Here is a 27,825-nt window from a genome sequence, read left to right as displayed (position 1 = left end):
GGCTCATTTTTTATTTATGTATCTGGAGGAAGGACTTTTGTTTGCTTATATCTGCGCATGACTACTCCAACCAAGCACACACAGGGAAAAAAGTGATACAGTTAAAGCATGGAGATCATGAACATGGAAGCCGCCTATTTCTTGAACACCAGCTTTTCCACAAGAGATTGAGGATGTGGCTTGATGATTGGCTTAATCAGCTCTAAGACTGCGCATCTGACAAGAAAGAGTCCTGCTTAGCCACCTGCAGATTTTCAAGAAACTCCTTTTTATAGCAGATGATATACACTGCATATGGAATAAGATCATCTTGGTGACCTGGCTGAAAAATTTCTAGACCTATTTGACTTTCACCTAATTAAAAGTAGGCTGTGGGCTGCTAGAAAAGGAACAATCCCATTCTTGAACCATCTTGGATCCAACTATCATGTGGCCTTGGGGTGACCTAGATTAAGCATGTGTGCCAACAGAAAACTAATCCACCAAAGCTTCCCTCCCAGAACATTACCTTGTGATGGCTATACCCACCCAAGGGAGGGACAGAAGCATTCAGGTCAGTGCAAGAAGGGGAGGGAGGGCAGAGAGAAACCACAGAACCACCTGACTTAATGGAAACCTGCAAACTACAGTGGATCAGGTACAGTACCATCTGCACTCTACTCTCACTGCAAAAATACCCGATTAAGCCATTTACAAAAAAAATCACCCCCTTCTATGTTCACTTGTTTGTAAGCTGCTAACTATCAGAGCCCACAAGATCATTTGGACTAGCCACAGGAAAAATGAGTATGATTCTTCATACTCATAGCTGTTGTGGGTAATTTCTTTCAGTCCCAGTCCTGTTAACCCTATAGTGGACATCAGGGGAAGCTACCATGAAAGTTCCAGAGTTAAAACCAATCTTACTTGCCTGTGCTTCTTTCTCCATGCTTCAAGAAATAGTAAACTTGATGTTTCACGGACTCACATCAACACAGAAACAAAGTGAGGCCTACCCATTTATTTTCTGTGACCACACCAATGCTTGACATGACTATTTCTGCTAAGTCTAGAAAAGCAGAATTCCAACATATCTGTGTATCTATTCAACAGCACACACCAAATAATTTTGACTGTCTGCGTATGAGAAGATTCCTAACTTAATGAATGACGTTCAGTCTTCACTCTTGGCATAAACCAGAATTTTCACTGTTACACATACTCAAATCAAGCTAACAAGTTGTAAACAGGAACCGAATAGGGGCTCTTTCACTACAGATGAGCATGGATGCCCAAGGAATTCTTCTTCTAGTTCTGTACTTAATATGTAGATAATTAAAGGCAGCCTGTTGTTGGAGGTGTACACAGGATATTTTTACTTTTTCCCAAAACAAAATGGAGGTTTGGGATATTAAGGAGTGCATAAAGAGAGCAAGCGACTTGGAGGAAGAACGGGAAGGACACAGGTCTCAAGGTCAGTGACTTCAAGGCTTGAAAAATCTACAAAGCATGCTACAAATTCTCTCTGAAGCCTGCACAGTCATTCAATTACCTCTATACCAGTGTCTGGTTATTCTTTGATCTGGTAGGTGCAGAATGGCTATTCTGCAGGAGTCCTGCAATCTATCTCAAGAACTTGGAGATAAAGTTCTTTTAACTTTAAGAAACTTAAAACTATTAAGAAAAGCTAGCAAGAAAGAGTGGCCGTCAGCAACCTCTGCTGCAGAGCAAAAAAGTGAGTGATAAAGCAGATGAAAGGAGTTTAGCACTTCAAGATTATTTTTTTCTCACCTCTTCTATGAAAGAAGTAGAACAGAAAAATACTTTAATTCCCTTTGTTCAGTAACTCCTGGAACTTTGGAAAAAGATTACATACTCACATACCTATACACGCAGGAACTCTCTCCACTCTTTGCATCATACTACTACTACACCGCAAAATTCTGCCAAGGCGTGTGTTTTTTAGAGTGTAGGCAAGCAAGATTTAACAATATTTTCATTCTACCAATCTGACATCTTGTGTCTGGGCTGCTGCATTTTTATGAGGATGTTATAATCCCCCATTCCTTATTTTGCCTCCTATATAAACTACAACCTCTGGAGAATGAGATTCACCCTCCTCCTACTGTTCTCACCCAACCTGTTCACAGTATGTGGAAAAAGTATTGAACACAGGGACACAAAAAGTCAGGTCTTGGCATTTTCTCAATCCCAACTCTTCCACAGGATCCCAAAAACCACTTTAATAGGTATTTGTAAGGCCTCTATAAAAGAAAGACATAACCATACCTCCCCACACATATATCCCTCTGAATTTGGCACAAAACTATCCTATGTGTACCATTTCTTAAGGATGCTAGAATAAAAAAATTGAAATACTTCCAACTTACTAAATATCTAATTTTCAATATTAATGTCCATGGCAGAGTTTTTCACTAAAACCTGATCCCAAATGAACATTTTTAATCTACATGAGTCTTTATATATGCTGATAGATTTCTAAGTAGGGAATGGGATCCTAACTGTACACATTTTATCTTGCTCTTGACAGTTCCAGTAAGTTCTATTCGACCAACCTCTAGCTCATCAAGATGTATTAATGTAAGCACACACATGAGAGAACCTAGAAGGAACCTCACTAATGGAAAGCCACCCTGCAGGGTGTTTTTAAATGGAGATCCTGCCCTCCATCATCTTTCTGACACAATGATGCAAACTAGATAGGCACCAGTGTTTTAGATCTGGAACTACAGTTATCACAAAGTTATTAGCCATTACAGAGGAAACCCCCTCCACACTGCCACCTACCACTTTCTGGCCATCACCCCTGCAACTCCCTATGCCATGAATATCAGAGAAACTGGCTCACAGTCATACTTATTATTTTTCAGGGTTCTCTCTCAGCAAAAGACCTGTTCCAGCAGCACAGTCTAGCTATACCAGACTGCAGGCTGAAAACACTGCAACATCTGCAATCTGTAATAAAAGCCACCAATAAAGCCTAACTTCAGGAGGAAAATGTTTTTGGGTTTTTTTTTTAAAAAAGTGGTCAAACAAACAAACAAAAGATGTATTCACACACTTTGTCACTGTATGAAGAAAGCAAGCCAAAGGAGTTTTCTTTTACCCTTTCCTAACAATTTTATTATGGCAATTTTAGATGTACTTAGGACACTGGATAAAGCACTCTAAAATCAGAGTGTTTCTCTTCAATGTGACACCACCACCTTGAGCATTTGAATTGTCTAAGAAAAACGGGTGCAAGATAAACAAGGCCTTAGTTTTCCAAATTCTGTGATCTAGGTTATACCAAGTGTTCCAGTCCTTCCCCCATTAACACAAGGGTACAAAATAACAGCATTGCTGTTGGCACCATAAGATATCACGTGAACTACACCTACATTCACTATGTAAGTTTTCAAAAAGTATTGGCAGGTCCTTCAAAAACGGAGTAGCCAGGCACCTAGTCTATAAAAGAGAACGATGTCAAAACAGCCATTCCCGTACAAAGAAAGTTTACCTTTGTCTGTTCACTATCAGGATCTTCAAGCCAGCAGTATGGGTCACTTATTTTACACCCATGGTAATCCAACACCTGAATTTATAAAAGACAATAATTTAAAAAAAGACAAGCACACAAGCAAACTCTATTCATCAAGCAATGATAGTCATCAAGATGAAGGGTATATGGAATTTCACAAAAGCATACAGTGCTAAGAAGCAAAGGAAGAAAAAAGCAACACCTTGCTCCCAGGTGAGTTGCTAATACTACCATTCTTTGGTGATGGCACCAAGGCAGCAGAGTTGTCCTCAGAAAAAACACAGAGCACCAGAGAAATGCAGAACACAAACATGAATTCCTTCCACAAGATAGATTAGTAAAGTAATAATAAAAAACCCCAACAAACCAAAACCCCTAAAAAAACCAAACAACCCAAAACCTCCTCCAAATCCAGGTGTTCAAGTCAAATCACAAAACCCAATTACTGGATGCACCCAAAATGTAGTTTCTGGTTATGCAACTAACTTTCTCTTGTTTAGCCCTCCCTACTATTGCTGCTCACAAGCATGTGAGTAAAGTACATATAGAAATTTAAAAAAAAAACCAAAACCACAAAAGAGTAACCCACGTGGTTGAATTTATCTGCTTCCTTTCTCCAGTATACAAAATATGACTAGATACCTGCTGTTAGGAGTTGCATAATTCAGCCTGTCACTCAACTATGAAAGTAAATACTTAAGTTTTTCCAGTGTTGGCTCATGTCAGCAAACATTCTGGTTAAAAGTGATGTTAGTTCTGTAAATAATTCCTGGGCCGGCCCCTAAAGCACAGTCCTTTGCTGAAGGAGAAGAAAACTGAACCCATTTTAGCCAAACTTACACCGTAATCTTTGCATATCAAGTTACGGTCAGAACACACGGCTATTTTACAGATGTGCCATCATATAAAAATAGACTACTTATTCCTCTGCACGCTACTCCAGCCCAGGCGGAGGCCTGGATTTCCCTGAAACACGCAGCGGTACTAAAGCTCCGAGGTCTGCACTCCCGACTCGGCACGGCCGTGAGACCAGCTCCCCCCGGCCGCCCCGCGGCCCCGCGCCGGCTCCCGCCTCAGCAGCCCGCCTCGGGCGGCGGCGCTGGCCCCGCACACGCGGGACGTGCCCGCAGGCACCGGCACCGCGGCCACAAAACCTGCTTTTAACAAGCCCCCAGCAGCCGCCACGGCCTGCAGACGTTAAAAACCCCAGACCCTTTAAACAGAGCACGCTGGACTTTTAACGGCCGAAGCCGAACAAAGCCCTGAGAGCCGAGAAAGCACTAAGCCTCCCCCCGCGAGGCGGCCCCCCCCGCAGTACCGAGGGGGCTGGCGAGAGAGGCTGCCCCCGCGGCCGGGCCCGGCGGCCGCCACACGCCGGCGGGCTGCCCCGGCGAGTGCTGTACTCACGGCGGTCTCGTCGCGGTACACCTCTGGGTACTGGAAGGCCTGCATGGCGGGCGGCGGCGGAGAGAGGCGGGAAGAAGAAGAGGAGGAGGAAGAAGAGGAGGAGGATGAAGCGAGGCGCGGAGGCGGCCGCGGGGCTGAGGCCGGGACTCGGACCGTAGCGGCAGCCAGCAGCAGGCGTGCAGCGCGGCCCAGGCGGAGCGGCGCCGCCATACGACCCGCCCCCTCACCGACGAACCACCGCCCGCCCCAGCCAAGAGAGGGCCGCCGGCGGCGGGCCGGGTCGCACAGCGCCCCCTGCAGGGAGCCGCCGCACAGGCACCGGCTGGCCGCGGAGAGGCGCGCAGGCGGCGCCGGGCCGGGCCGGGCCGGGGCGGGTGAGGAGGGCAGGCTGCGGGTGTCCGCGCCGCCCTTGCTCTCTGCTCGCCCCTCCTGGCGCACCCTTGCTCCGGCGGAGGAGTTGTTTCCCCCTCACCACCCCGCCAACGAGTTTCAGCCTCCTTATAGCAAACGTTAAAAAAAAAAAAAAAAAAAATCGTGAGTTTTTATTTTTTTTTTTTTTTTTTTTTTTCCTCTCGGCTCCCCAGCCTTGGCGCAGGGTGTGGGGAGAGGCTCAGGCCCGACCCGGAGAGCTCCCCTCTGCGCTGCCTGGAAAACAGCAGCTGTTTGATGGCTGGGGGCTCGGGCAGCTCGAGGCCGGGTCCACCCGAACCTTTAACGTGTTTCCATCAAACACGCTTCTCCGCAAGCTGCCAGAGACTCCTCTTCATCCTAAAAGCGTAGGCCAAGTTGGCTACTGAGTCCCAGTGAGGACGGCCGCTCCAGCGTCACCGGCCCGGCTGGCTGGTGCTCATCCCGCTCGCCCCTGGTGTCAGGGGCTCTGGTCCTGCGCCGGCGCGGGCTCTGGCCTGTGCAGCCGGTCCGGATAAAGGTGCACCCACTAAAGGTCTTTCGGGTGGGTGACCTCAGGCTCGCCCGCCAGGCGTTTATTTTACAACAGGGTTTCCTGGGTCAGAAAACTTGAGAACATTTTTACTTCTAGGTAGTGACCCAGTGTACCCCCGTACACTGGAAACATGCGGAGGACAGGTTGTTGTTTGGCTAGCAACATGGCTGAACTGCTTTTCTTCCAAACGGTTGTTGCTTCAGAGTTGCCACCAGCAGCCCTCCCCAAGTCGTCCTGTCAGCCTGGGAGGACTTCGCCGCAGCTTCTCCGGGGTAAACTCGGGTGTACGTGTGGTGCGTGGCACCAGCTGGAGACAAGGAGGTTTGCACGCGGTGGTGGTTAAAGGTTTGATCAGCCCGAAGAGCTTTCACAGTTGCGAATAAAGTAACCGCCTGGAATGACAATGATCTAAAACATTTCAGAAATGGCATCAAACATTTATAGTTACCAGCTCAGAACTGTGCCTTGATTGCTTACACTTAATGAAAAGAGTTACCATCTCTAATTGGGCATCCTGTGGGGAGGCTGAGGGTTGTGTGCATATGACAAAATAAGCCAGCCACATAATGATCGCTATTACTGAGCGACATAACTGTGTTCATCAGCTTCGTTTTCATCCTAAACAACGCCTACGCGGCTTCTTGTCTCTTCTCTTTTCGTCATTTTTCCTTCTTGCCTCGTTTCTCTGTTAATCTTCTCCCTTTGCAAGGCAGGAGCACAGCTGCCGACTACACCTTTTGTTCTGGCGCTCAACAACATGCAACCAGCAAGGTGGTTAATGGCGATGCCTTGACATGCCCAATGCTGATAAAAGCTTGCTAACTGTCTGAGCAGCTTGCTCAGGTAAATACTGGCAGGCAAAGGCTGCCACGTTTCTGTCTAGAGCTTCCCGGACAGAATTATCTATGCACAGAAATTTGCATCATAGGGAGAATTATTAGCTCAGTACCTCTGTAAAGCATTCAGCTTGCCCGTGTGCTGCACAAACAAGCTGTACGTACACAATACGTCTGCGAGTTTTGAGGAGTCTCGACTGCAAATTCACTTCATACACAGCAAAGGCCTTGCACCTGATTCAGAGCTGCAGTTTGCCTGAAGAAATCGTCTTCTTTTTCAGCCTGAAGACATTGTCCGGGATGAACCTATTTCACATTTGCCCAGAATTTCTGGATGTTTAGCAGCTCGCTCAGACTTGCAAGTAGCTCTGACTGAGCAGCCGTACATCCAAATATCCTGGGCATTTCCACAACATCTCCGTAGATCAGCTTCATGCTGTGAAAGCAGCCCAGCTGAGGTGTACTGGAAGCTTCGGGCAGATGTGCTTCACGTACACGAAGAGGTCTAGGTCTGATCTGCCGGGAGAGGGCAGCCTGGCTGCACACCACGCTGCAGCTGACGCCCAGCAGCGCCCGTATTTTTTCAGGCTTCAGCAACCCTTTCAATCCAGGGCACGGTAATTCCTGAATGGGCTGGCAGGCATCCAGTCGTCACAGTCATTATCCATTACAATACCTTCCAGTTCATCCTGGATACAGGGAAGGCGGGAATATACAAAGAAACCCAAGTACATGGTTGTCCAAGATAAGATCTTTGGGCCTGTATTTTACAAGCAGTAATTTTCTTTCAAAGGTGAGCACCAGGGACAGAAAGTGAATTTATTTTCTCTTTACTGTAAAGTTCTCCTTTGTTTCGGGGGTGTGTGGGGGGGGTGGGGGGTGGGGAGGCAGGGAAGGATCACACGTGAACAACAGCAAAAGGAGCAAATTTACACTGTCTGATCTTTTCTTGTCAGAAAAACAGTTAATACATGTTACATAGTGTCTAAAACACTGCCCAAAACATGTTTTTCTTACCAGGGACCACCCACCCTCTGTACAAATGAGAGGGAGTGCAGTGTGCAGTCTGTTAACAGAAATACTTATTATGAAAGGTGTAGCAATCTTCTCCCTTTTTCAGTATGTTTGCTTAACACAAAGTTAAAAGTGATTAGTGTTAGGACTGTACCATAACTGAAAATTTGAAACCTATCTTAATTGTTTAGTGTTGTAGCAACAAGTAAAATTCTCTTAAAATTTTACCTTTTCTTGGGCCTAACCAACCCCAGCAGAGTTCAGATATGATATTTGCTGAGTTTTGAGGATAAGCTGCTGAGTAAGCAAAAAATTTTCTTCCCATATTTAAAAAAAAAAGTTTGAAAATCTCTCGGAAGTCTTTGTCATCTTATCGCGCTCCCATGTTAGCATGAATCTGATCATTTGAAAAATAGATACTGGTCTCTGCTGATATTAATTATACTTCATCCAGTCATTAGCAAATCTCTTTCAGCTTAGTCAGCATCTCCACAATGACTCACTGCAAGTAGTGTATTGACTCAGTAGGAAGTGACCTCATCATCCTTGTCAGGGAAGATCTGACAAAAAATCTAGCAGCAAATTTTGTTTTTACCTTTCCTTTTTGTCCTTTCCCCAACCTCACTCCACCATTATGACTTAGCAATGACTGGAAAATTTTCTGCTGTAGAAAGAAGGCAGGTCTGTGCCTTTACTCCTGTTTTCTTATATATATTTTTTATTTTATTTACCTAATTGTAAGAAAGACAGCAGTTCTGCTGTTCAGACATTTATCAACAGGTGTCAGCAGAACCTCAGTCTTTCATTATCAATCATGAGCATGTGCTGAGGTGTACAAATAACTCGAGTTTCAGAGGAATGTGACTCTGAAAGTGTCTGCCCTGCTGGATTTCTGTTTTGGAAGCACTGACTCAAGAGCCTGAGTCCTGCTGGATTTTCAGTGAATCTTTGATTCCTAAATTATGTTCATCTACTCTACATATTAATTATGAAAATTGTGTATTGTTTATGGATAATTGAAGGGTTGCTTGTTTTTTGAGCTGAATTATGAAGTAGCTTACATAACAAAATATGGGTTTATTCTGTCAGTTACAGAACTGCTACATGATGTAGGTCTGGTCAGTATTTGAAAGTACAGTCAAGCAAAGCAATATTTCATTATGGTAAACTGCTCTGCGCACCGTGGGACAGGATGGGTGCATTGAAGTCAGTGGCACGCTGCAGAATCATACTCTAGCTTGCCCTGGGATTGTGCATTGGTGTGCTTACACTCCTGGTGCTGTGAAGTCAATTAAGCGAGGTAGGGATGTCCACATGGGGAGTTAGTACGGAATAGCAATTACAAAGTAGTATTTAAAAGTATTTCATCAGATAGGCAATCTAAACCATGATTATGGTATGATAAACATATCTAAACTGACGTAGGAGCATCAACACGCAGATCATAGCATAACGACACCGAATTAAAAATTACTTTTCTTTGAAGGAATTTTTTCAGACAGATGAAAGTTAAGGTGTTTTAGGCTCACCTTTTCCTTCTGCAGTGACCTTCTTTGTGAAGTGAAGAATGAACAAAATTTTAATCCTAGAAGAGGCTGATGACCAAATTTTTTTAATTCACGCTTTGTTTTTATTCTTCAATTTTTAACTGATAACAATTGGCCATTAAAAGAAGAATTTGCCAAATACCAGTGATCACATAGGAAAATCTGGGCCCTTGTGTCCCTGGGTAGATAGTCAATACTCAGTTTTCACTGAATTTGGTGCGTCTGGGTCTTTTAATAAGTTATCAGGGAGACCTCCAGTGTTTGCAAGGTTAGGTGCCATCTACTTATGCACCAGATCACTGTGTGTATTCCTGACACCTAGATTATACTTACTTCAGCATTTCTGGAAATGTATCCTAATGTTATACAATTCAGCTGGGCCTCCATGGCTCATGTATTTTGCTGCTCTTCTTAAGAAGGCTCTTGCAGAAAAGTTAGAAGGGTTTGAACTTTCCTTGCTAGACAGTATTTTACAGGGGAGAAGGGTGTGACATAAAGCCCAACACAGTCAATGGAAGTTTTTCTATCTACTTTTTTCCCCATCTATTTCACTGACCTTTGAATCAACCCTTCCTCCATCTCCTCCCACCAAACATCACTCTGCAAAAAGAACTATCTTTATAAGCATCATTTTCTGTCTAATGAAATTATATTCATTCTTTTGTGTGGAAAGATAGCAAATCCATATTAATAAAATGGAAAGAGAAGTGCTTATTTTTATGTGTTTCTTCTGCCTTTCTGAACTATTCTTTTTGTTGTTGTTGTATGCTGCAAAAATACTTTATAAGCTAATTCCTGTCTTCAGGCATCAAAACCAACTAAGATAACCTTTATATTGAAAAGGATGACAGTATAGATAATTCTTACATGGCAGTATCTGAAGATGGAGATAAGTATGAATTGGAAGGAGGCTTTTTATTCTTTTCAGTTCTGAAAATGTAAGGATAATAATTTTCTTGCTTTGGACGAAATCTTCTCCCTATTGAAGTCAAAGGAAGTTTTGTCACTGATTTCAAGAGGGTAGGAATGTCACCCCTAATCTTGGCAGTGAGCAAAACAGAAGGCAGCTTCCTGTTAACAGCTTATGACTTGTTGACAGAATTTGAAATACACTAAACATAGGGAAACTTTTTCTTGGAAAGGAAAACAGTTTTAGCTCCTTTTAAAAGAGTCCACATCTAGAAATATCTTCTTCTGCAGTCATCATCTACCCATGTTTAATACATTTCGAATACATGTGTTCAAATGGCTTAGAAATAGAGCATTGTTGTGCCTCAGAAAACATTTGGTTTGGGTTATAACACTATAGAAACTATAGATCCCCGCAAAAAAAATAAAGTTTGGAGTCAGAGCACCAGAAATGTGATTCCAAGCAAGACTTGCACATGCCTTTGAGAAGAACCTCTCGATACATGGGAAAAAGAAAGAAAGAAGGAAAACTGTATGCAATTCAGTGACCACTGAATCTGAAACTCAAACTACATTGGACAATGTGCAAGGTTATCACACACAGTAGTGCTCTAGCCACCCTGTATAACAATTCATTTAAAATATTGCCCCTATAATTCCACAATGGAGATGAAAATAAGAAGAAAGAAAAAATTTCAATTCCAGAAGTGCCTTTTAAGAAAGGTGCCGAATTTTGGTAGACACTAAATAATTATGTTTGTAAAGAATCCAATTTTTTTTTTAACATTCAGGGATAACTTCAGCCTCTCCTCTAAAGGAGTATGAGTTAAACCTAGTCCTGTAACTGAATAATGTATTCCCAACATTTGTGTAGCTGAATGTGAAATCTCTGTATTTCTAATACTGCAGTGTCTGTGCAATTCAGAAGTGGACCAGGGCTTTGCTGTGCCCTTTATCACATGTGCCCAAGTGGTAGAGACGCTCGATGCATTTATGATCTAATGTTTATGATCGAAGTAAAAAACACAAAACAACAGGTAGCTACATTCAGGGACGTGGAGGAAAATAATACGACGTTACTGGTCATTGTGCATGTAACACTTGCAGCATGCCAGCAACCTGTTTTTTGCAGACAGTGTGAAAAAGAAAAGCTCCTGGGGAAACGTTGAAGGTGCATAATGACAGAGCACTGTATATTTTTACAGAGAGCTCCTCCCAGGCTGGCAGGGCAGTGTAGGAAGAGGACATTACTGGCGTGAGAGGTTTACAAATGTGTGATGACAGCTGCTGCCGTGGGTTGTCAGAGGTGGCAGCGGGGCTGCAATCTGCACGGAGGAGAATTATGTTGTGCTTGATGACGGGGGAGCTGGTGGGAAGATGGGAGGAGAGAGGAAACCCGCTTACAGCTGTGGGCACAGAGGAAAGAGGAGGAAGTGCGCTCTGTCAAAACCAGGGAGAAGCATCTTGTGGTGAAAGGAGGAAAGTCGGACTGGTAATTTTAGCTGTATGGAAGCATGCGGAAGGTCATAGCTTTGAAGTTTTATGTATCAAGATTTACACAGAGCCTTGATATGAGAAGCCGAGGCGGAGAAAGTCCCAGTCTGAAGGTGCTGACAAGTTCAAGGCCCAAGCAGCAGACGGGCCAGTGATGTTAGCCACAGTGACTGGAAAAAGCAGCAGCAAGGAGAGCTTAGGAGACAGATTAAGAGCTCTGGTGAGCCACACTGAGCCTGAGCCGATGGCGAGACATTCAGAGAGAAGCAGGCTGAGCTTTGGGCTTGGACAGAAGGGAGCATACGGGTGGATTTGAGTCATCAGCATGAGCAGTTGGGCTTGTGTTTACAGATGAGCTTCACCGGAGAGGAGGTGCCCTCTCCAGAGGGAGGAGGGAAGGCGACCAAAGGCAGAGCCCTTTGGAGCCCACAGAAAGCTGGAGGAAAACGAGGGCTTGTTATTCTCCTATTCCAGCATGTGATTTGTTGTTAATAAAAGCTTTTAATAACTAATTTTAAATACTACTACCAAAACTTTTAAAGACACAGATTCTAATGTAGGGTGGAGCTGGTACAGAAGTCCTACGTGGTTTACTGGGTAAATAGTTACTTTTGGAGATGAATTTTAAGTTTCTCAGGTTACAGCAATATTACTGAAAATGAATCCCTTTTATGTATTTTGTTATTTCCTTCTCCTGGAGGAGTGTGCAGGAATTTCAAAGGAACAGAAATTTGAAAGATCTGATACATATTAGAACAAGTTTAACATTTTTCTTCACCTGGAAATTTTTACGAAATTTTTGCAAGCATTTTTTTTTTAATTTTTTTTAAATTTTTCTATCCATAGGGTTTCGAATTCTGACAGAAAATGAGGGGAAGGAGAAATTGAGACAAATTTCATGAAAATAAATTCCTCTTCTGAACATTTTTATTAGATAGTCTCCCTTTGCCTTCAGTCTAGGCGGAGGAGGCATCCTTTTCACTGACTGGAACAGGTTCCTGAGCATGGCCAGGAAACATGGAGCAAGTCAGAGAAATTGCAGAAATAAGTATGACACATTTGGGTGCAAGAAAATTCCACAAAAAAATCCTCATGAACTTTCCTCTAATTTATTGAATCTAATTAATCTAATTATTTCTTACCTCTTGGCGGAAGTCCTATTCTAAATCGTGCACATGCCTGAGAGTCATCAAAAGGCACAGGTCAAGGCCAAGGTAGAACAACTACTTATAGACCTACTACTCCAAAGCACTGCTGAAATTACCCAGGTCAGAAAGACCCTTTATGCATCTTGGGAAAAAATTTTAAATCGGCATTTGTGCTAAATAACAGTGACATGTCTTGCTTCCCCTTGCCCTGTTCCTCTCATATGTAGTGGTATTGTGAAGTCAATATTCAGCAGCCATTTCTGTCGTCTAGCTTCTGTAGAACCAACAGGCTATTGCTGCAGGTTATTTGATCCTTTATAAAAATTATTTAATTATCTACGGTTAAATATTCTAGAGGAAATAAAGGTACTTGGGAATGAAACTTAAAGGAGAGAAAAGCAAGAATTAAAGACTGGGAGACCACATCTTCTTCTGCAAGAAGGGTCTTGCTTGCCTGGTAGACTTTCTTTGATCTCTAATTATGTTAGATGTTAGTGTTGTAGTAGGCTTTTTTTGATCCCTAATTATGTTAGATGTTATGTTGTTGATGTTAGTGCTGTAAATAACCCCTCTCTGAATCCACTAATTAAATCTTTTAATATTATTCATTCCCTCCTACCAAAACTTACTTCAGTAATTAAAAATACGATGGTAATTTATTCTGGCCATATGACTATTTTGTTCAGATATTTATTTAAATAATTGTATTTTATTACAATCTCACAAAAATTCATCCTCATCATTTAATTAGAGACGTATTGAAAAGCCAAGAGGTATTTGGAGTTAGGCTGTGTTTGTTCACTTTATTTATGTCCTTACTCTTGCAAACTTCAGGGTATTTACAAAGGTATAAAGGGTAATAGTTGTTACCACACCAAGTAAAACTTGCAAAATATCTCCATTTGCTTCATGATAAGCATGTTATCTAAATCTTGTAAGCACTAAAGAGATCAGAGAAAGAAATGTACCTTTCTCTTGTGTAATGCTACCCGGATTTTCTTTTTGTCTTGCAGGAGACTGGCACATTGCTGTAAACCAGCCTTCTTAATCACTTGTGCGCTCACTGCCCTTAACCGATACCACCGCTGTGCTCGATACCATACAGACACAACCGCAGGCACATGGAAATAGACACATTTCTACACAGCTCTTAGGATTTCTCTTTTATCAGAGCTATCTGAAGGTTGCTGCCTACGTAAGGTCTTTGCTCGTGCTGGCAGGTCACGATTTGAGCTCACAGGTTTCAGCCAAAGACACATCGGGGCATCAGGTAATTAGTGGGAATAACAGACTTGCTCCAAGGCTCAACCCTTTGGAAAAAGCGCAGTAAATTTAGTAACCGTGCCCCTACACCTACTAAAAAAACTGAACTGGCCTTCTAGCTTCAGGATAATAAACCTAACAGCCTCATTTCCTGGAGGGTGCTGAAAATAAATGAAGCCAGCCCGCCTCGTTCCAGGGAGTGGAAAAGTTGGCAATCGGTCTTCTCCAAGGGAAGCCAAACAGAACTAGTCCCTTGGTCCCAAACACAGGAGAGCCCTCCCTTTTCTCCTTGCAGAAGAGCACAGAGCTGAAACCGTGGCTGACTGAGTTAAAATAACCTTTTTTTCTTCCCTGGAGGCTGCCTGATATGCAAGAAAGACACTGTGCCAACCACCGGCCTGGAACAGGCGGTTTGCCTGCTGAGCCATCCACTTCCTCCAGCCCACTGCAGCCGGGGGAGGTCGAGCCCCCCCTTATTTACTCCTGCTAACTTCTCCTTTTCGGGAGGATTTGCTCACCAGCAGGGAGAGGGACTCAGTGATCACAGGGAGCACGACACTTCACAGGTCTCATAAAAAGAGATTTATCCATGTCTTCCCCATTGCCGTCCAACCACTCCAATCTCCCTCATAATCTGTCCCTGAATGGGCAAGATCAAGTTTGGAAGGACAGCGAGGAAATGATGAGGAGAGCCTTCATCCCCCAACTCCCCGGGAGTCTGCCTTAGAAACCATCCAACCACTCCAATCCCCCTCATAATCTGTCCCTGAATGGGCAAGATCAAGTCTGGAAGGACAGCGAGGAAATGATGAGGAGAGCCTTCATCCCCCAGCTCCCTGGGAGTCTGCCTTAGAAACCACCCAACCAGCCCATGGCTCTCATGACTGCACTAGTCCAACCGGTGGGCTCATGCATTACAGGCAGGTCTCTTGTGGTACCTCATGGTTCTGTCAGTCCACCAGGCCCTCGCCTTTCCTCACGTACATCTGAAGGACATCTTCACCATATGTGAGCAGAAATCTCATGATACCTTATGCTGTGTTGGAGTAAACTACTTGAAGATCCTTCTCCAGTGACTCGGGGAGGACCCCACCTGGTCTAGAAAAACAAGGAATTCTGGAATGGCACCACTGGAGGACCACAGCAGGTCTGCACCTACAAAGCAGGTGATGAGTTACTAGCAGGAGTGAACACAGAACCAAGTTTCCAGCCCATATACCTAAACTATTCTGCCAACATCCAATTAACTCTGCAGTGGAGACATCTCGCATTGTTTTACTACTAATCTTGCAGAATCCCACACTCCCTGAAATGCATGTACAGAAAGCCCATTTACCACTATATACTATGCTGTCCAGTATGGTAAAAAGTGCCCAGTGCCATGAACTCAGGTCCCCTCCTCCCTTTCCCCTGCCCTTGCATACCTGCACACTCAGCGCTTCCCTTACATACAGCATGAAGATCTTCCTCTAGGTTTGCTTTGCTTGCTTATCATAGTCTCAAGAGTTAGTACTATGCAAAGTTAAAATCTGTTGAGCACAAGGGCATTTGACCCTGACCACAACCTGCTGTTCCTTTAACAAACAATTAAGACATTCCATGTGTGACTGAATTTGAAAGCAAACCCAAGAATTAATCTGCTTTTTTAAAATAGGGATATAAATAAGAACCAGCCCAGCCATTGCCCAAGAGATAAGCCAAAACTTTGAGGTTCAATAAAAGTTCAGTCACTTCCGTAGTTTCTTAGGCAGGATTTGTTGGGTCTTTATTTAGGGAATAGGGTCTTAATCTAGGGAAAAGGTCTTTATTTAGGGTTTTTAGGAAACACAGTGTCCCCCTGAAGCTTGGCGTATGTGTCTCATTTCTATTTGAGTAACAGTTTCCTCTGGGTATGGATGATGCTAAAGGAAAATAGCGTAGCCAAATCCATTCTTGCCTAGCACAAATAGTATTTCTGTGGTACTTCTAGTCCTAGTGTGCAGTAGCAACAAACAAAATAGTTATAAAGGTATCTGCATAACTCTGCACTACACGTATCTATCCCATGGTTTTTGAGGAGAAGAGAATGCAGTAAAAAAATCTCAGCATTTAAATCAGGCTTGGCATAAAGGCTTGGCTGGTATAATACGGCTTAGTTTTTTAAAAAGTTATTAACAAAAAAAACAATACCAAATTTTAAAGTTAGTGGCACCTTGCTTGATCAATTTTGTTAAAATGGTAAGGATCTTATATAAGATGGTATATTAGATCCTTGAATAAGCTAAGTAAAATACATCTTCTAGATGTTCATATATTTCTGTGTTACAGTTTTGGATCATATAATTTAGGAAAACGTAAAATAGTTTCAATGCTCTATGTAGGTAAAAATGCTATAATAAAACTGCATGCAGCAGGAGAACTATTAAAGTAGCTTTTTAGCATGAAAAGTTTCTGTGTGGCAGAAAAATAGATGGAGGGAGAATTTTTGTTCAGCTTAATAGTGTAAAGTTAAAAAACATCAGTGATGAAGTTATGAGATCATGGAAAGTGACTGTACCCACACATTTTTCGAGGTGATATGGAGTGCGGAGAGTTCATTTTTCAGGGTTTGTAGATTGAAGATTACATATTAACCACTAACCTAACTGATAACCCTATGGACAGAGTCCATTTTTCTATGTAATACGGCCTCACTTGTCCCGTGCATAATGTTTTATGAGAGCTCTAAAATTTATGCTCACAGTGTTTTCTTGCAAATTATTTTCCATGTAGGTCAATAGAGCCTTTCCTAAAGGATTCAGCAAAATATCTGAGGATTTTCATGTAGATAAAATGAAACCTTACATGAAAACTGCTTTAAAGAGGAATTTTACTTCAGCATACCAAAGTGATCAAGTATTCCTATTACTGTTGCAAAATGAATTTGGAAGAGCACTGCTGTCTGTGTAAGAATTGCACACTACAGCCTATCACTGCAGTGTAAAGCTTAAATACTTCAAGGTATTTAAATACCTAACAAGTATCATGATTTCAGAGAGAGCATCTTTGAAATCTTAGTGCCCTCTACATAAAATCAAGAGCAGTAGCAAGGTCAAGGGGATTTCATGATGTTTCTGGCACTTCTCCTTATTGAGAGATACTTTCTCAGAGTAGCAGAGAAATTGTTAATTTCTCTGAAGTTGCTAGTTTAATATTCTATTTTATTAGCAGAAGAAGGTAAGCACATTATTACAGCAATTCTTACAATGGTAAGAATTTTTTGAAAAGAAGGAATCTTTCCTGCAACATTTTAAAGAGATGTTTCATGGCAGTATCAGGAGTGTCCAATGAAAGTCAGAAGATCCATTTCTTCTGTAAAACACAGGAAAAAATATAAGCATACAATAGTATAATTGTCTTTCAAGTTAAAATCTTCAGTGTCTCATGCTACAAGTGAACTAAAATTATGTCACCATTATAACAAGTTATTGCTCAAATGCAACACAGCAGTATCAATATTGAATTCTATTGCCCTGTAAATCCTTTGTGATAGTTTTTTTGCAACCTTATGTAAATCAAGTGAACACATACTATTCATTAACAAGTGTATAATTTTATTTCTGCATTTGTAGCATTAACGAAACATTCATTTTCAACATCATCGTTTTTTATGTCTCTCTGTTCACAGACATGCTATGCAAGTGTTTCAAACACCATGATGTTGAGATTTTCTATTATTGGTAAAAAAGAACGATAGGTCTTTTGTTGAAATCAAAAGCATTCAAAGCACTTCAATGACTGTATTTGCAAGACAAATGTTGTACTGAATCTTTTGACTCACCCATTTGTTCCCACTTCACCATCCTAATTAATTTTCATTACATGGCATATTTTATTAACGATACATTTTTTATTTATATGTGCTTATTGTTTCAAATCTATCTAATAACTAATACTGTGATATTTCAGCAGTATTTTCAAAACAAATCAGCCCCATGACTCTGATTGCTTCCCCCCAAATTTGTTTTTGCTTTTCCAAGAAATTTCAAATTGACAGCTTTTCCACAATGAAAACCAAATGTCAAAATGTAAAAATATTTGCCCTAAATAAAGTGTTATTTTATAACTAGCAATGGTAATTTTCCTTTAGAGTCATTTTAAAAATGCGTTTCTTGTCTGTAAGATGTAAGAAATATGTTATGTTTTCACTCAACCAAGGCAACAGTTGCCTTTTTGAAGGGCTTAAAAAATGAAACCTTTAGGATGTTTTAATTAACTTCAGAGAAATCATATCTTTTTTATTTCCTGAAAACTCACTTAAAAAGGCAGATAGTACCTTCTTGTTTGATTTTTGCCTGTTTTGAGGAGGTTCCTAAAGATCAGAAAGTTTAGAGGTCAACGAGATGATCTGACCCTTAGTAAGTGAACCCCTAATTATTCCAAACGACTGAGGCACTGGGGATCTGGGATCTTCATTATTCTCTGAAACACGGTGTTTCCACTGAGCTCTGTTGAGAGATCCCTTTCCTCAATCAGCTCTTTGCCTGCCCGGCAATTCTATACTTTACATTCTTGTTTTACAGATAACACAAAATCATGTGTTGTGAAATGTCAGATGAAATATAAACTTGATATTTGTTATCACATTGTTTTATCACAAATGACACAGTGCACATTATACAATTTTAAAATAGCACTAGAAACTATTATATTCCGCTTCCAAAAATGAGGCTGCCTGAAGCCCTCAGACACTGGCAATGTCTTTTCAAAACCTTCAGGAGCTTGATCCAAAGCCAGCTCAAGCTAATGAGACATTTTCCACTGATTTAAAAATGTGATTCCTCAGAGTGCAATACATGTTGTATGTTATAAAGAAAAAGGTGCATTTTACTTTCAGGCTTCTTAGGGAGTTGTGGTGTGGTTTTTTTTTTTTAAAACAAGCAGTTTAAAGGCTAGCTCCAAAGTCCACTGGTCTCAGAAGGCTGAATCAAGCTGAAAATTCTGTTCTGTGGGTATTAAATATTTCACCAAGGTAAAATTAAGCTCATAAATCCTCCCATGACTTACCCAGCTGACTAGTTTCTTCCTCATCCTGCCTTGCCCCTCTACTGCATATAAGCTGAGTGGTGCCCATGGTTGCAAAGAAAGACCCTTGTACTGAGATGTGTTGTTTACAGTTACATTTAAGGACTGTGATCTGTGCTCCTAAGCTGTAATGATTAATGTTACAGTAATGCAAAGGTTTGAGGCCCTAGACTCGCTTTTCTTTGGGTCTTACTGGACAAAATATTTCTGGCCCAGATTCTGAGAGATGCCCATTATTTTAAGAGATTTTATGAACACACATGAACCCAGTTAAAAATGACTAAGAACTGAGGAATTCATTCAGTAAAAATAGTGACTGACCAAGAGGGAGCTCCAGCCAGGAGCTCTGCTTGAGTTAAATACAACATTATCCTACTTCTGTACTGCTGTACACCTCAGTGAAATGGCTTAGCCTTATTATAAAGAAACAGCCAGGTTTTTGTCTTTCACCCATTTTTATTGCAGGTTCCTGTCTTTCAACTTCAGTTTGTATGGCTGCACTGTCTGCTGTGTGCTGGTGTCCCCACAGGACCCTTTGTTTCCTACCTTTGAAAACATTCAAAACAAACAAGACCCTTTCTCTTCCCATAGACAGTACACATAGTATTAATGGCTATCTACCTGTGATAAGAAGAGCAGTATCATTTTACATGACTTGAAAGGGTCATCCATATCGTCAAGCACAATTAACTTGTCTTACTCTCACAAAATGGGCTGGGGGAGGCAACTAAGAGGCCATACTTCTTCACATACCTCACAAAACAGTTCTGGGACAAGGGGATGGCCAAAAGATACAAAAAGCTTCCAAACAAGCACAACAGGCTTTTTACTGAGATCACAAGAAGCTGTGCTGCACCTTCTTGATGTGATACGTTCTGCGCTGCCTGTGTGTGTATTCACTGGAGATGATCAGTCGCATGCATACAAGTTTGAACAAGTCTAGCTGCAAGATTTAACTTGCTATTTATCCCACTTTTAAAGAAAGCAAACTGTAAAAATTTTCTGGAAAACAGAGTGAAAGTTGTTTTGAGGATATATCCGGACTACAATAAAATGTGTGCTGAAATCTCGCAGAACTTGCACCATTTTTCTATTTTGTTTTTGTTTTGCAGCCTACCTACATCAGAAGAGCAAACTAAGAATGAACAGTAACTCCAGTTCTCTGAAGGATGCTTTCACGCTCTACGTACTAGCTCTTCTTCATTTCTCAAAACTAGTAAGTTTAACAAGGATCCTGCTTTGAGGAGAAAATCTCCAGGTAGCACATTGTATACAGAACAATGTTTGTAATTTAGCATGTTAGCATATCCCCTCTGAGTCAGCACTGAATCAGTGTCCCAACTGATGTTTAGGGTAGTGCTATACTGTTGAAGATGCCATCATTCAGATGAAATTATGTTGACCACTTGGGCTGTGGAGAATTGCATAGCACTTGTCACAATAACACAGCTATTAAATGTGTGACGTGACCAAATGCCATATCAAAGTATTGCTCTAGCCACATACATTATTCCTGCAATTAAATGAAATATATTTCACTTCCTGTCTTAAATAACTGGGTAGTATTGCTGCCAACAAGATGCTGAGTTTCAACAGAAGAATGACTGACTGTCAATAATACATCACTGTATCCTTTAGAGTTTTTCTCTAAAATGGTTTAGGATCCTTTGGGAGAAAGCATCCTGGTTAATGTAAATTTTTTACTATTAAAAACATGGCAAGTTTGAATGTGCCGTTTTCTTTTTATGACTAGTGTAAAAATCTTTACAATGCCAATCATTTTGTGTCTTTTCCCACTTTAATATACATATCTAGGGAGAGATGGCCAGAAAAAAGTTAATCTTTCTTACTCAGATAAAATGTAAATGAGAAAAATAACTGAGAAATGCCTATTTTCCCTATTTTTACAAAAAAAAGCATAAAATCTGTAGACTTATTTTCTTCAGTAGAAAAAAAGGTTTTGAAAATGAAGAGAAAGTCTTCCCACATAATTTCTGTCCCTTTTAAATTATTTCCCAATGATGGAATCATTCCTATGTATATTTTCCCCTTGATAAGAAAAGGAAAGATGGAAATGCTTCAGACTTCCATTTTGATTTCTTTCACAATGGTTAAAGATAAAGTGGCGGGTTTTGGTGAAGAAATCAAAACGTCCTTTCCTCCTGCTATCCTGCGGTGTCTCATGTGTGCCAGCTCTACGCTGAGCGAACGCAGCCTGCTTGAATAATCGGGAAGTTCACAGGGGTTTAAAATAGGAAGCTGTGGAAAGCGAGTATTGTCCGTGAGGGAGAGAGGAGTCGCAGCGAGGCAGCGAGGGGTGTCTCGGAGTACTGCTGAAGATGGACCAGCTCCGTCGGTGCTTGCAGCCGATGGCTGCTGTAACATGAAGCTCGTGAAAGGTCAGCGGCCGCGCTCTGTAGTCTGCTCTCTGCCTATCTGTGTCATCTCTTGAAATAACAGCGACTTCCAGGACTCCTTCACCTTCTTCCCTCTCTGGCCCCAGCATCCCCTCCCTCCCTGGTCCCTCTCTGGCACACATCCTTCAGCGCCACTCTCTTTTCTTCCTTGAGCTTTTCCTGTTGTCATCACAAAGACCTCTATGTCCTTTATTGTACTGTGTCCTCTCCTTGCCTGGCTCAAAGGCTATCTCTGGCTCCGGAGATAAAGTCTCCACTAAGAAAAAGATGGAGATTTAATTTAGGAAAAAAAAACCATAAAGGGTTAAGAAAAAGAAACAGGCTGGTTTCTTGTCCCGCTGTTTGGAGGACAAGTCCACTGCTGCTGTAACTTAGTCAGATACGTAAATTCAAAATTTGCCTTTAATCAGCTACTTTCTCATTATCGTACCTAAACCTCGTGAATTTCCTGAACAATCTATTTATGACCTGTTCCCTTGAAACTTGGAAGCAGTTCATTTGAGAGAAGCTTCCATATTACTCTGCCAAGAGAATTACCAAAATAGACCTGCAGCATTGTTATTTTTGAGGATTCGTGACCCTTCATTCGTTTGTTTGTTTTAGAGGGATTTTTTTGTTTGAAGCCATTTTGTCTTGGTGACAATGAAAGTTGAAAGGGGTGTTTTTTAAGTAATAAAAAAGTAGCTGTTTATGTTTGCAGTGCAAATTATTTCAGAATGACCTGCGTAGCTGACAGAATGAGAGTTCATGTTGCTGCTATAACACGCTATTATGTGGTATATCAGGTACTAAAAAATATGTACTGTACTAAGAAACTTCACTAACCTGGAACTGGAACTTAGGGTAGAAAAGCAATTTGCTACATGCTTTTAGGATATAAAGTCCTGCTCAAATTCCCCTCTGAAATGAGGAAAGTGTCCCGGCTGCAAGAGCTCTTCCTGGGGCTGCGGGGCCACGTGCGGCTCCTTTTCCCACAGGTTTTCTCACAGATGTGCCAGCAATGGAGTTTTTGCTGCTGGGAGTGTTTGCAACTAGCAGGGCCTCCTTGACACCTACTCAGGTGGGGCACCAGCCTGGTAACTGGCAGGTGAGGGGGAGACAGGCTTTGCTGTTCACAGACGCCAGTCCTGTGCAAATTAAACGGCTGTCTGCAGAGATATATGTGCGTCGGGGTAAGAACCTGAGTGCCTTGTCTCGACTGTGCATGTAGCAGCGAGAGTGCCATGCGCACTGTCACACCACCACACTGACATCGTTGAGGTGTAATAACCTCTCCTCTCCCTGGCTCTGCTAAATCGTTTTGCTGCAATACAGCACAAACACAGGGAAAAATCTGCGGCACCCAAATCATGTGCCTACCCCAAGAATATTTCACATTTGGAAAAAAGCAAGCAAGCAAACCAGGTGAAGATTCTTAACATAATAGAAATATGATGAGCAGTGCACAGAATTTTACAGACTTTGTCATTAACTGTTCCCCAGTGCCTGCTGAAATATTTGACCAGGGTCTCAAAGGAAATTCAGTTATGATTAGTTTCAATAAAGAAGACAGTAGGGCCTATTTAAAAGGAAGGTATTTGTAGTAACATAGCTGGAAAATGTTTCTAGGACTGACAGATTATTTCTAAAAACTTCTGTGCAATTTGCCACAATGCTGTTCATGGATCCAAAAAGACATGTAAGCTTGTACAGACAGATGAATCAGAATAAACTCTCAAAAATGTATGTTGAAGCTACATTACGATTTAGGAGCATCCTTATATCCACTCTACTGAAGATACCAAATCTTATCCAAGCGTCTTCCTCAACCCTGAGTACCTGCAGCCTACTTCAGGACTGAGCATTTAAGGAGTGCTCTGAACACCTATTAAGCACCTTTGTAAAAAATACTGTACATATACAAGTTGCCTTCTCAAACAGCATGGTACGTATTAATCAGCAGTTCATTTGCATTGCTTGTTCTTTAATTTACTTTTGAAGCTCCTAACACCCAAGGCAAATCTCAGCTCAGGACTTACAAATGTGGTGTGTCCTTCCTGACTTGTGAAAGAAAGTTCCACTGGGGGACCTCTGAACTGAAATTGCCAATATTTCACTCAGAGAACAAGTATTCCTTGCCCTTAACAAATGCGTAGACATCTGACTATACCATAGCCAAATACCATTAGATAAACACCCCATTGGTAATTCTGGAGGACTTATATGCCATTTACAAGCTCATCTACTTGAAAGTAATATTTTAGATCCAGAAAAACCTACTTTTTCAAACGGTAATTTGTTAAAATTACGGATTATTCCATAATTCCAGTGAATAGGTGTGCTTACAGGGTGTGCATGCATTTCTGCCCCCCCAGACCCTGTGTTTAGCATTTAAAAATTATGACCAAGACATTGGTGTCTCCACTGAGAGAAGTGGTAGGATTTCAGGTCAATGAATTAAACTGGTATCTCACTGGAGGAAGTCCTAATCTTTACATCTCTTCCACCTTTCTTTTACACTGTTACTACCAGAATAGCCCATTTATTGGACAGGTCAAATTATGAGTAAAGAGTGATTGATCTGAAATAAAGCCATAACAGAAATTGTGTCAGTGGATGGTGGAAAGTAATTTGATGACTTTGTAGCCATAGTGAATAATTTTCTTGGTTTTAATAGGTTTATTTGGACTGTGACCTATAAATATTGTTGAAGCCCTGCTCATCCTAAATGACAACACAGCCACTTTTCTGTCATCTCTGGCCAGTGAAGAGTTTCCATCTAATCTCAGTAGATGATGACCTGGCTCTGCTTATTTATGTCCTTTTGCTGGGGTACAGCAATGTGATGTATACAGGCTTTCGATGCTGAAGAAACTTCAAAAGTCACAGGACACTACAGCACATAGGTTATCTGAAGCTATCGAAAACCTCCTTTTCTTTTCCAGCTTCTGCACAAACCAAGACCTCCTCATGCTCTTGGGTGAAGACCATGGTCAGCAAAAACTTTCCTCTGCTGTAGTGAAACTAAGTGTAATACGGATGACGATCTTTGCAGAAGACAAATAGTCAGACTCATGAATGAACTCCTGTGGGGTCTGAGGAATATCATAAATTCCACCAACTTCCCTTCCAAGGGCCTGGCACACTGGGGCCCATTTCTTGGACCTTGCCTGCCCTACAGTAATCACTTATATTTAAAACAGAAATTAGAAAACATTTTTCAGCCATTGAAAGAGTGGGTTCTGAAATAGCCTTCCTAACAGAATTGTGGGAGAAAGAATCCAAAATTACTTCTAAAGTTTATGGATGGGATTATATGGCAAGACACAATGAACCCAGCATACAGATTAATGTTTGAGCCATCAGTCTTTGGCTGTTTCATATTTGGACCTTCTGATCAGCACTGAAAGTAGATGTGACCTCCGTTGTTCATGAGATGAGTTGTGTCACATTAATGTAAGGCTTCATGTTTCTGCTGGCCACCTGCAGAGACCAAAGATTTTTTCCTCTCTTCTTTGATATTAAACTTGGCTCCCAATTTGTTTTTTTTTTTTAAATAATTTCATCATCTACAGTAAGACCAAGGGTATCATGCATGATGTGCTGGGACTCCAGCCTGCTGTCTTGGGTGCATAAAGTAATCACCAGATTTGGGATCAGGAATACATTTTCCCTCGTGCCAAATTGGTGAGGCCCATGGGTGTTTGGGAGGCAGTGGGGCTTCTTTACAGAGGGGCAAATAAATAATTTCCTGCGACCCTGTGAGCAAGCCAAACAGCAAACATAAACAGGACGTTGTCAGTGGTCTTGATTTCTCTTGCTCCCTTCTTGTGGCACTACATAGTCCTGCAAGAATCTTCACAAATCTTTTTTCTGTGGTATGCCAGGAAATATATGGCTTGTGGTAGATGGAGACATGTGGAATACATGTGCTCGGCATCCTTTTAGGCCTGTTCTCCGTATCCCAGTCTGTGGGATAGTCTTAGATTCCACATAGTAATGTGTGTATTAAAAAAACAAATGGAAGGCAAAAAAAGTCCAGAACTCTGTACCAAAACCAAACAATTCACTGCATGCCTCTCCTCTTGGGGAGAGGACGAGAAAACAAACAGCATATGATAGACACTAACTGTGCTACTTAATGCATTAATGACAATTACTTGCAAACTTCTGATCATTGAGCTGTAAGACTCTAAAGCACAGACTGGAATAAAGTAAGGCAAAGTAATACAGGCAAGTAGAGATTTCACTGTGTAACACCATAAATATTTTTAGCATGCTAAGCATAAATTTCCTTCAATTATATGAATAGGGGAGCTCAAAGGTAAATGTCATTGTTAATATTCACAGTGTATGTATCTAAAATGTGTTATTTATTGAACACTTATACTATGAACAAGTGTACTTAAAGACACTTAGTGTCAGCTAAAGATCTCTTCACTTAATGTTTGTAGAGTCCTGAGTGGTTTGCAAGTCAATTAAACACTGATGGAACAGAGATAAACACTTCCTATTGAGAAATGTCACATCAACATTTCTGCTTCATTGCATTGTGTCATTTAATGTACTGAAAGGCATTCAAGTGACATAGCACTAGCTATGATACCATGGCATAGGCTATATAACATGCTGAGCCATGTGCCGATGGGTAAACAGTATTGTAGTCATACCAACTGGCACAGAGAGCAGAGAGAAGCTGTCGTGTATTTACTTTTAGGGCACACTAACATGGAACCAGAGTCTTGATAAACGGATTTTCTCTCATGCATTACTCTCTAAGCAGCAGCATGCAGGCGTATGCAATTTAACACCCAGTAGCTCTCCCTTCCTTGAAAATTAAGAAGTCTGGCAACCAGCGTTGTCAGGATCCTTTTAGGATTAGGTTTCCTCTTGCTTTCTACAAATGGGAATGTTAGCAAACACTGTCACTCTGCTCTACATGACACATCACTCACATCATTCAGGGTAATAGATAAAGCACTGGAGTTTCAGGAGTGCTTAAAGTTGCAGTTCACTTAATGCTTGCAATTTTTCAAACAGCTGAAATATCTACCTATTATCAATTGTCTTTATGAAGAGCTCAAAAGGCCTTGTTTTCTTAAGAGCTATGTAGTTACAATGAAGGTAAAAGCATGCCTGGTGAGCAGAGAAACAGTATGTCCCTATTTTAATATGAGGCCTCATGAATTTGGTTTCAAAATACTTGAAAGCTTCTAGATTTTTATTTCATTGTTGGAACGCTCTGCTATTGTTGCTAGCATATTGTTTGATAACAGCAAAATCTATGTTTAGAGTTGACTTAGAATTCATTGCTATATTGAGTACTATGTTCCATTCAGTATAAATACTGGAAGAAGTATACAGTAGTATTTAGAAGTATTTTGTGAGATAAACATGGGAAAAAAGAGGAGGAAAAGATAGCTCAACGCGTTTGGGAACTATTAGATTTCATCTTGTTCTTCAAGTAAATGTTGGTGTCATATGATTCATACTTTATGATAAATTAATGCAGCACCCTGAAATAGAAATAAATAAGTCTCCAGTTCTCAGAAATGTGCATGCATTACTGTTGAATCAGAGCTTGGCAACAATACCACTGGCACACATGAAAGAAGTGTCCTTTTGTCTTCTACGGGGATATTTTTGGAACTGTATTTTGAAAATACTGTACTGCTTGTAGCTGCAGCAAACCAAAGAGTGCTAGGTAGCTGATATAGTCATGAATGAAACTTGCATTTCCTAATCAAAGCAGTGACACAACCTTCTCTCTGTTCCCATTGCCAGGTAACGGTGCTAAGCCTCCTTCCCGCTGCGACTGAACCATGTTTCCGGCAGTAGGTGCATCAGATGGGAGAGAGACATGGGTCCCTCTTTTCCATCTGTGCCTTTGCTCACAGAGAGCACCTCAATTTGACCTCAATGATTTTTATGCATTTTTAAATACAAAAATAGAAATTAAATTGGAATCAGGAAAATGTGGTTGAAAAGAACTGGAGACTTCAGTTCACTTTATGGTTTTGGGAAAGCGACGAAACATGAAAAGATAAAAAGACAAATATGTACAGAAACCCAAAGACAGGGGTTTGTGTGTATTTCTTGTCACCCTACAGTATACAAGAGAAAGTCATTAAGGTTACGAGTCATGACAGTTTTTCTTGATGATAAAATTGCTTTGTCAACAAAAGGGCTGAGTATATAAATGTATCATATATCATCTCCCACTCTTTCTGTCTATATATTATATGCTTGCTCGTTTAAGTATAATAAACCCCTAAAATTTACAGCTTCTTCCAGGATTTTTATGT

General features: G+C 41.3%; 1 protein-coding gene across 1 annotated transcript in view; it reads right to left on the bottom strand.

Moving 5' to 3' along the window:
* Positions 1–5,076, bottom strand: part of PREP (prolyl endopeptidase) — a 114,259-nt gene extending 109,183 nt beyond the window's left edge. Inside the window, exons 1-2 of the mRNA XM_050893582.1 lie at positions 4,928–5,076; positions 3,500–3,574 (exon numbers count right to left, since the gene is read on the bottom strand). Coding sequence (XP_050749539.1) covers positions 3,500–3,574; positions 4,928–4,972 — 120 coding nt within the window. The 5' untranslated portion in view covers positions 4,973–5,076. The remainder of the gene's footprint in view (positions 1–3,499; positions 3,575–4,927) is intronic.
* Positions 5,077–27,825: the final 22,749 nt, after the last annotated feature.

The sequence above is a fragment of the Gymnogyps californianus genome, chromosome 3 (genome assembly GCF_018139145.2).
Source record: "Gymnogyps californianus isolate 813 chromosome 3, ASM1813914v2, whole genome shotgun sequence".
Lineage (NCBI taxonomy): Eukaryota > Metazoa > Chordata > Aves > Accipitriformes > Cathartidae > Gymnogyps > Gymnogyps californianus.
Note: the sequence above shows the minus strand (reverse complement) of the source record. Positions and strands in the feature narration are given on the sequence as shown.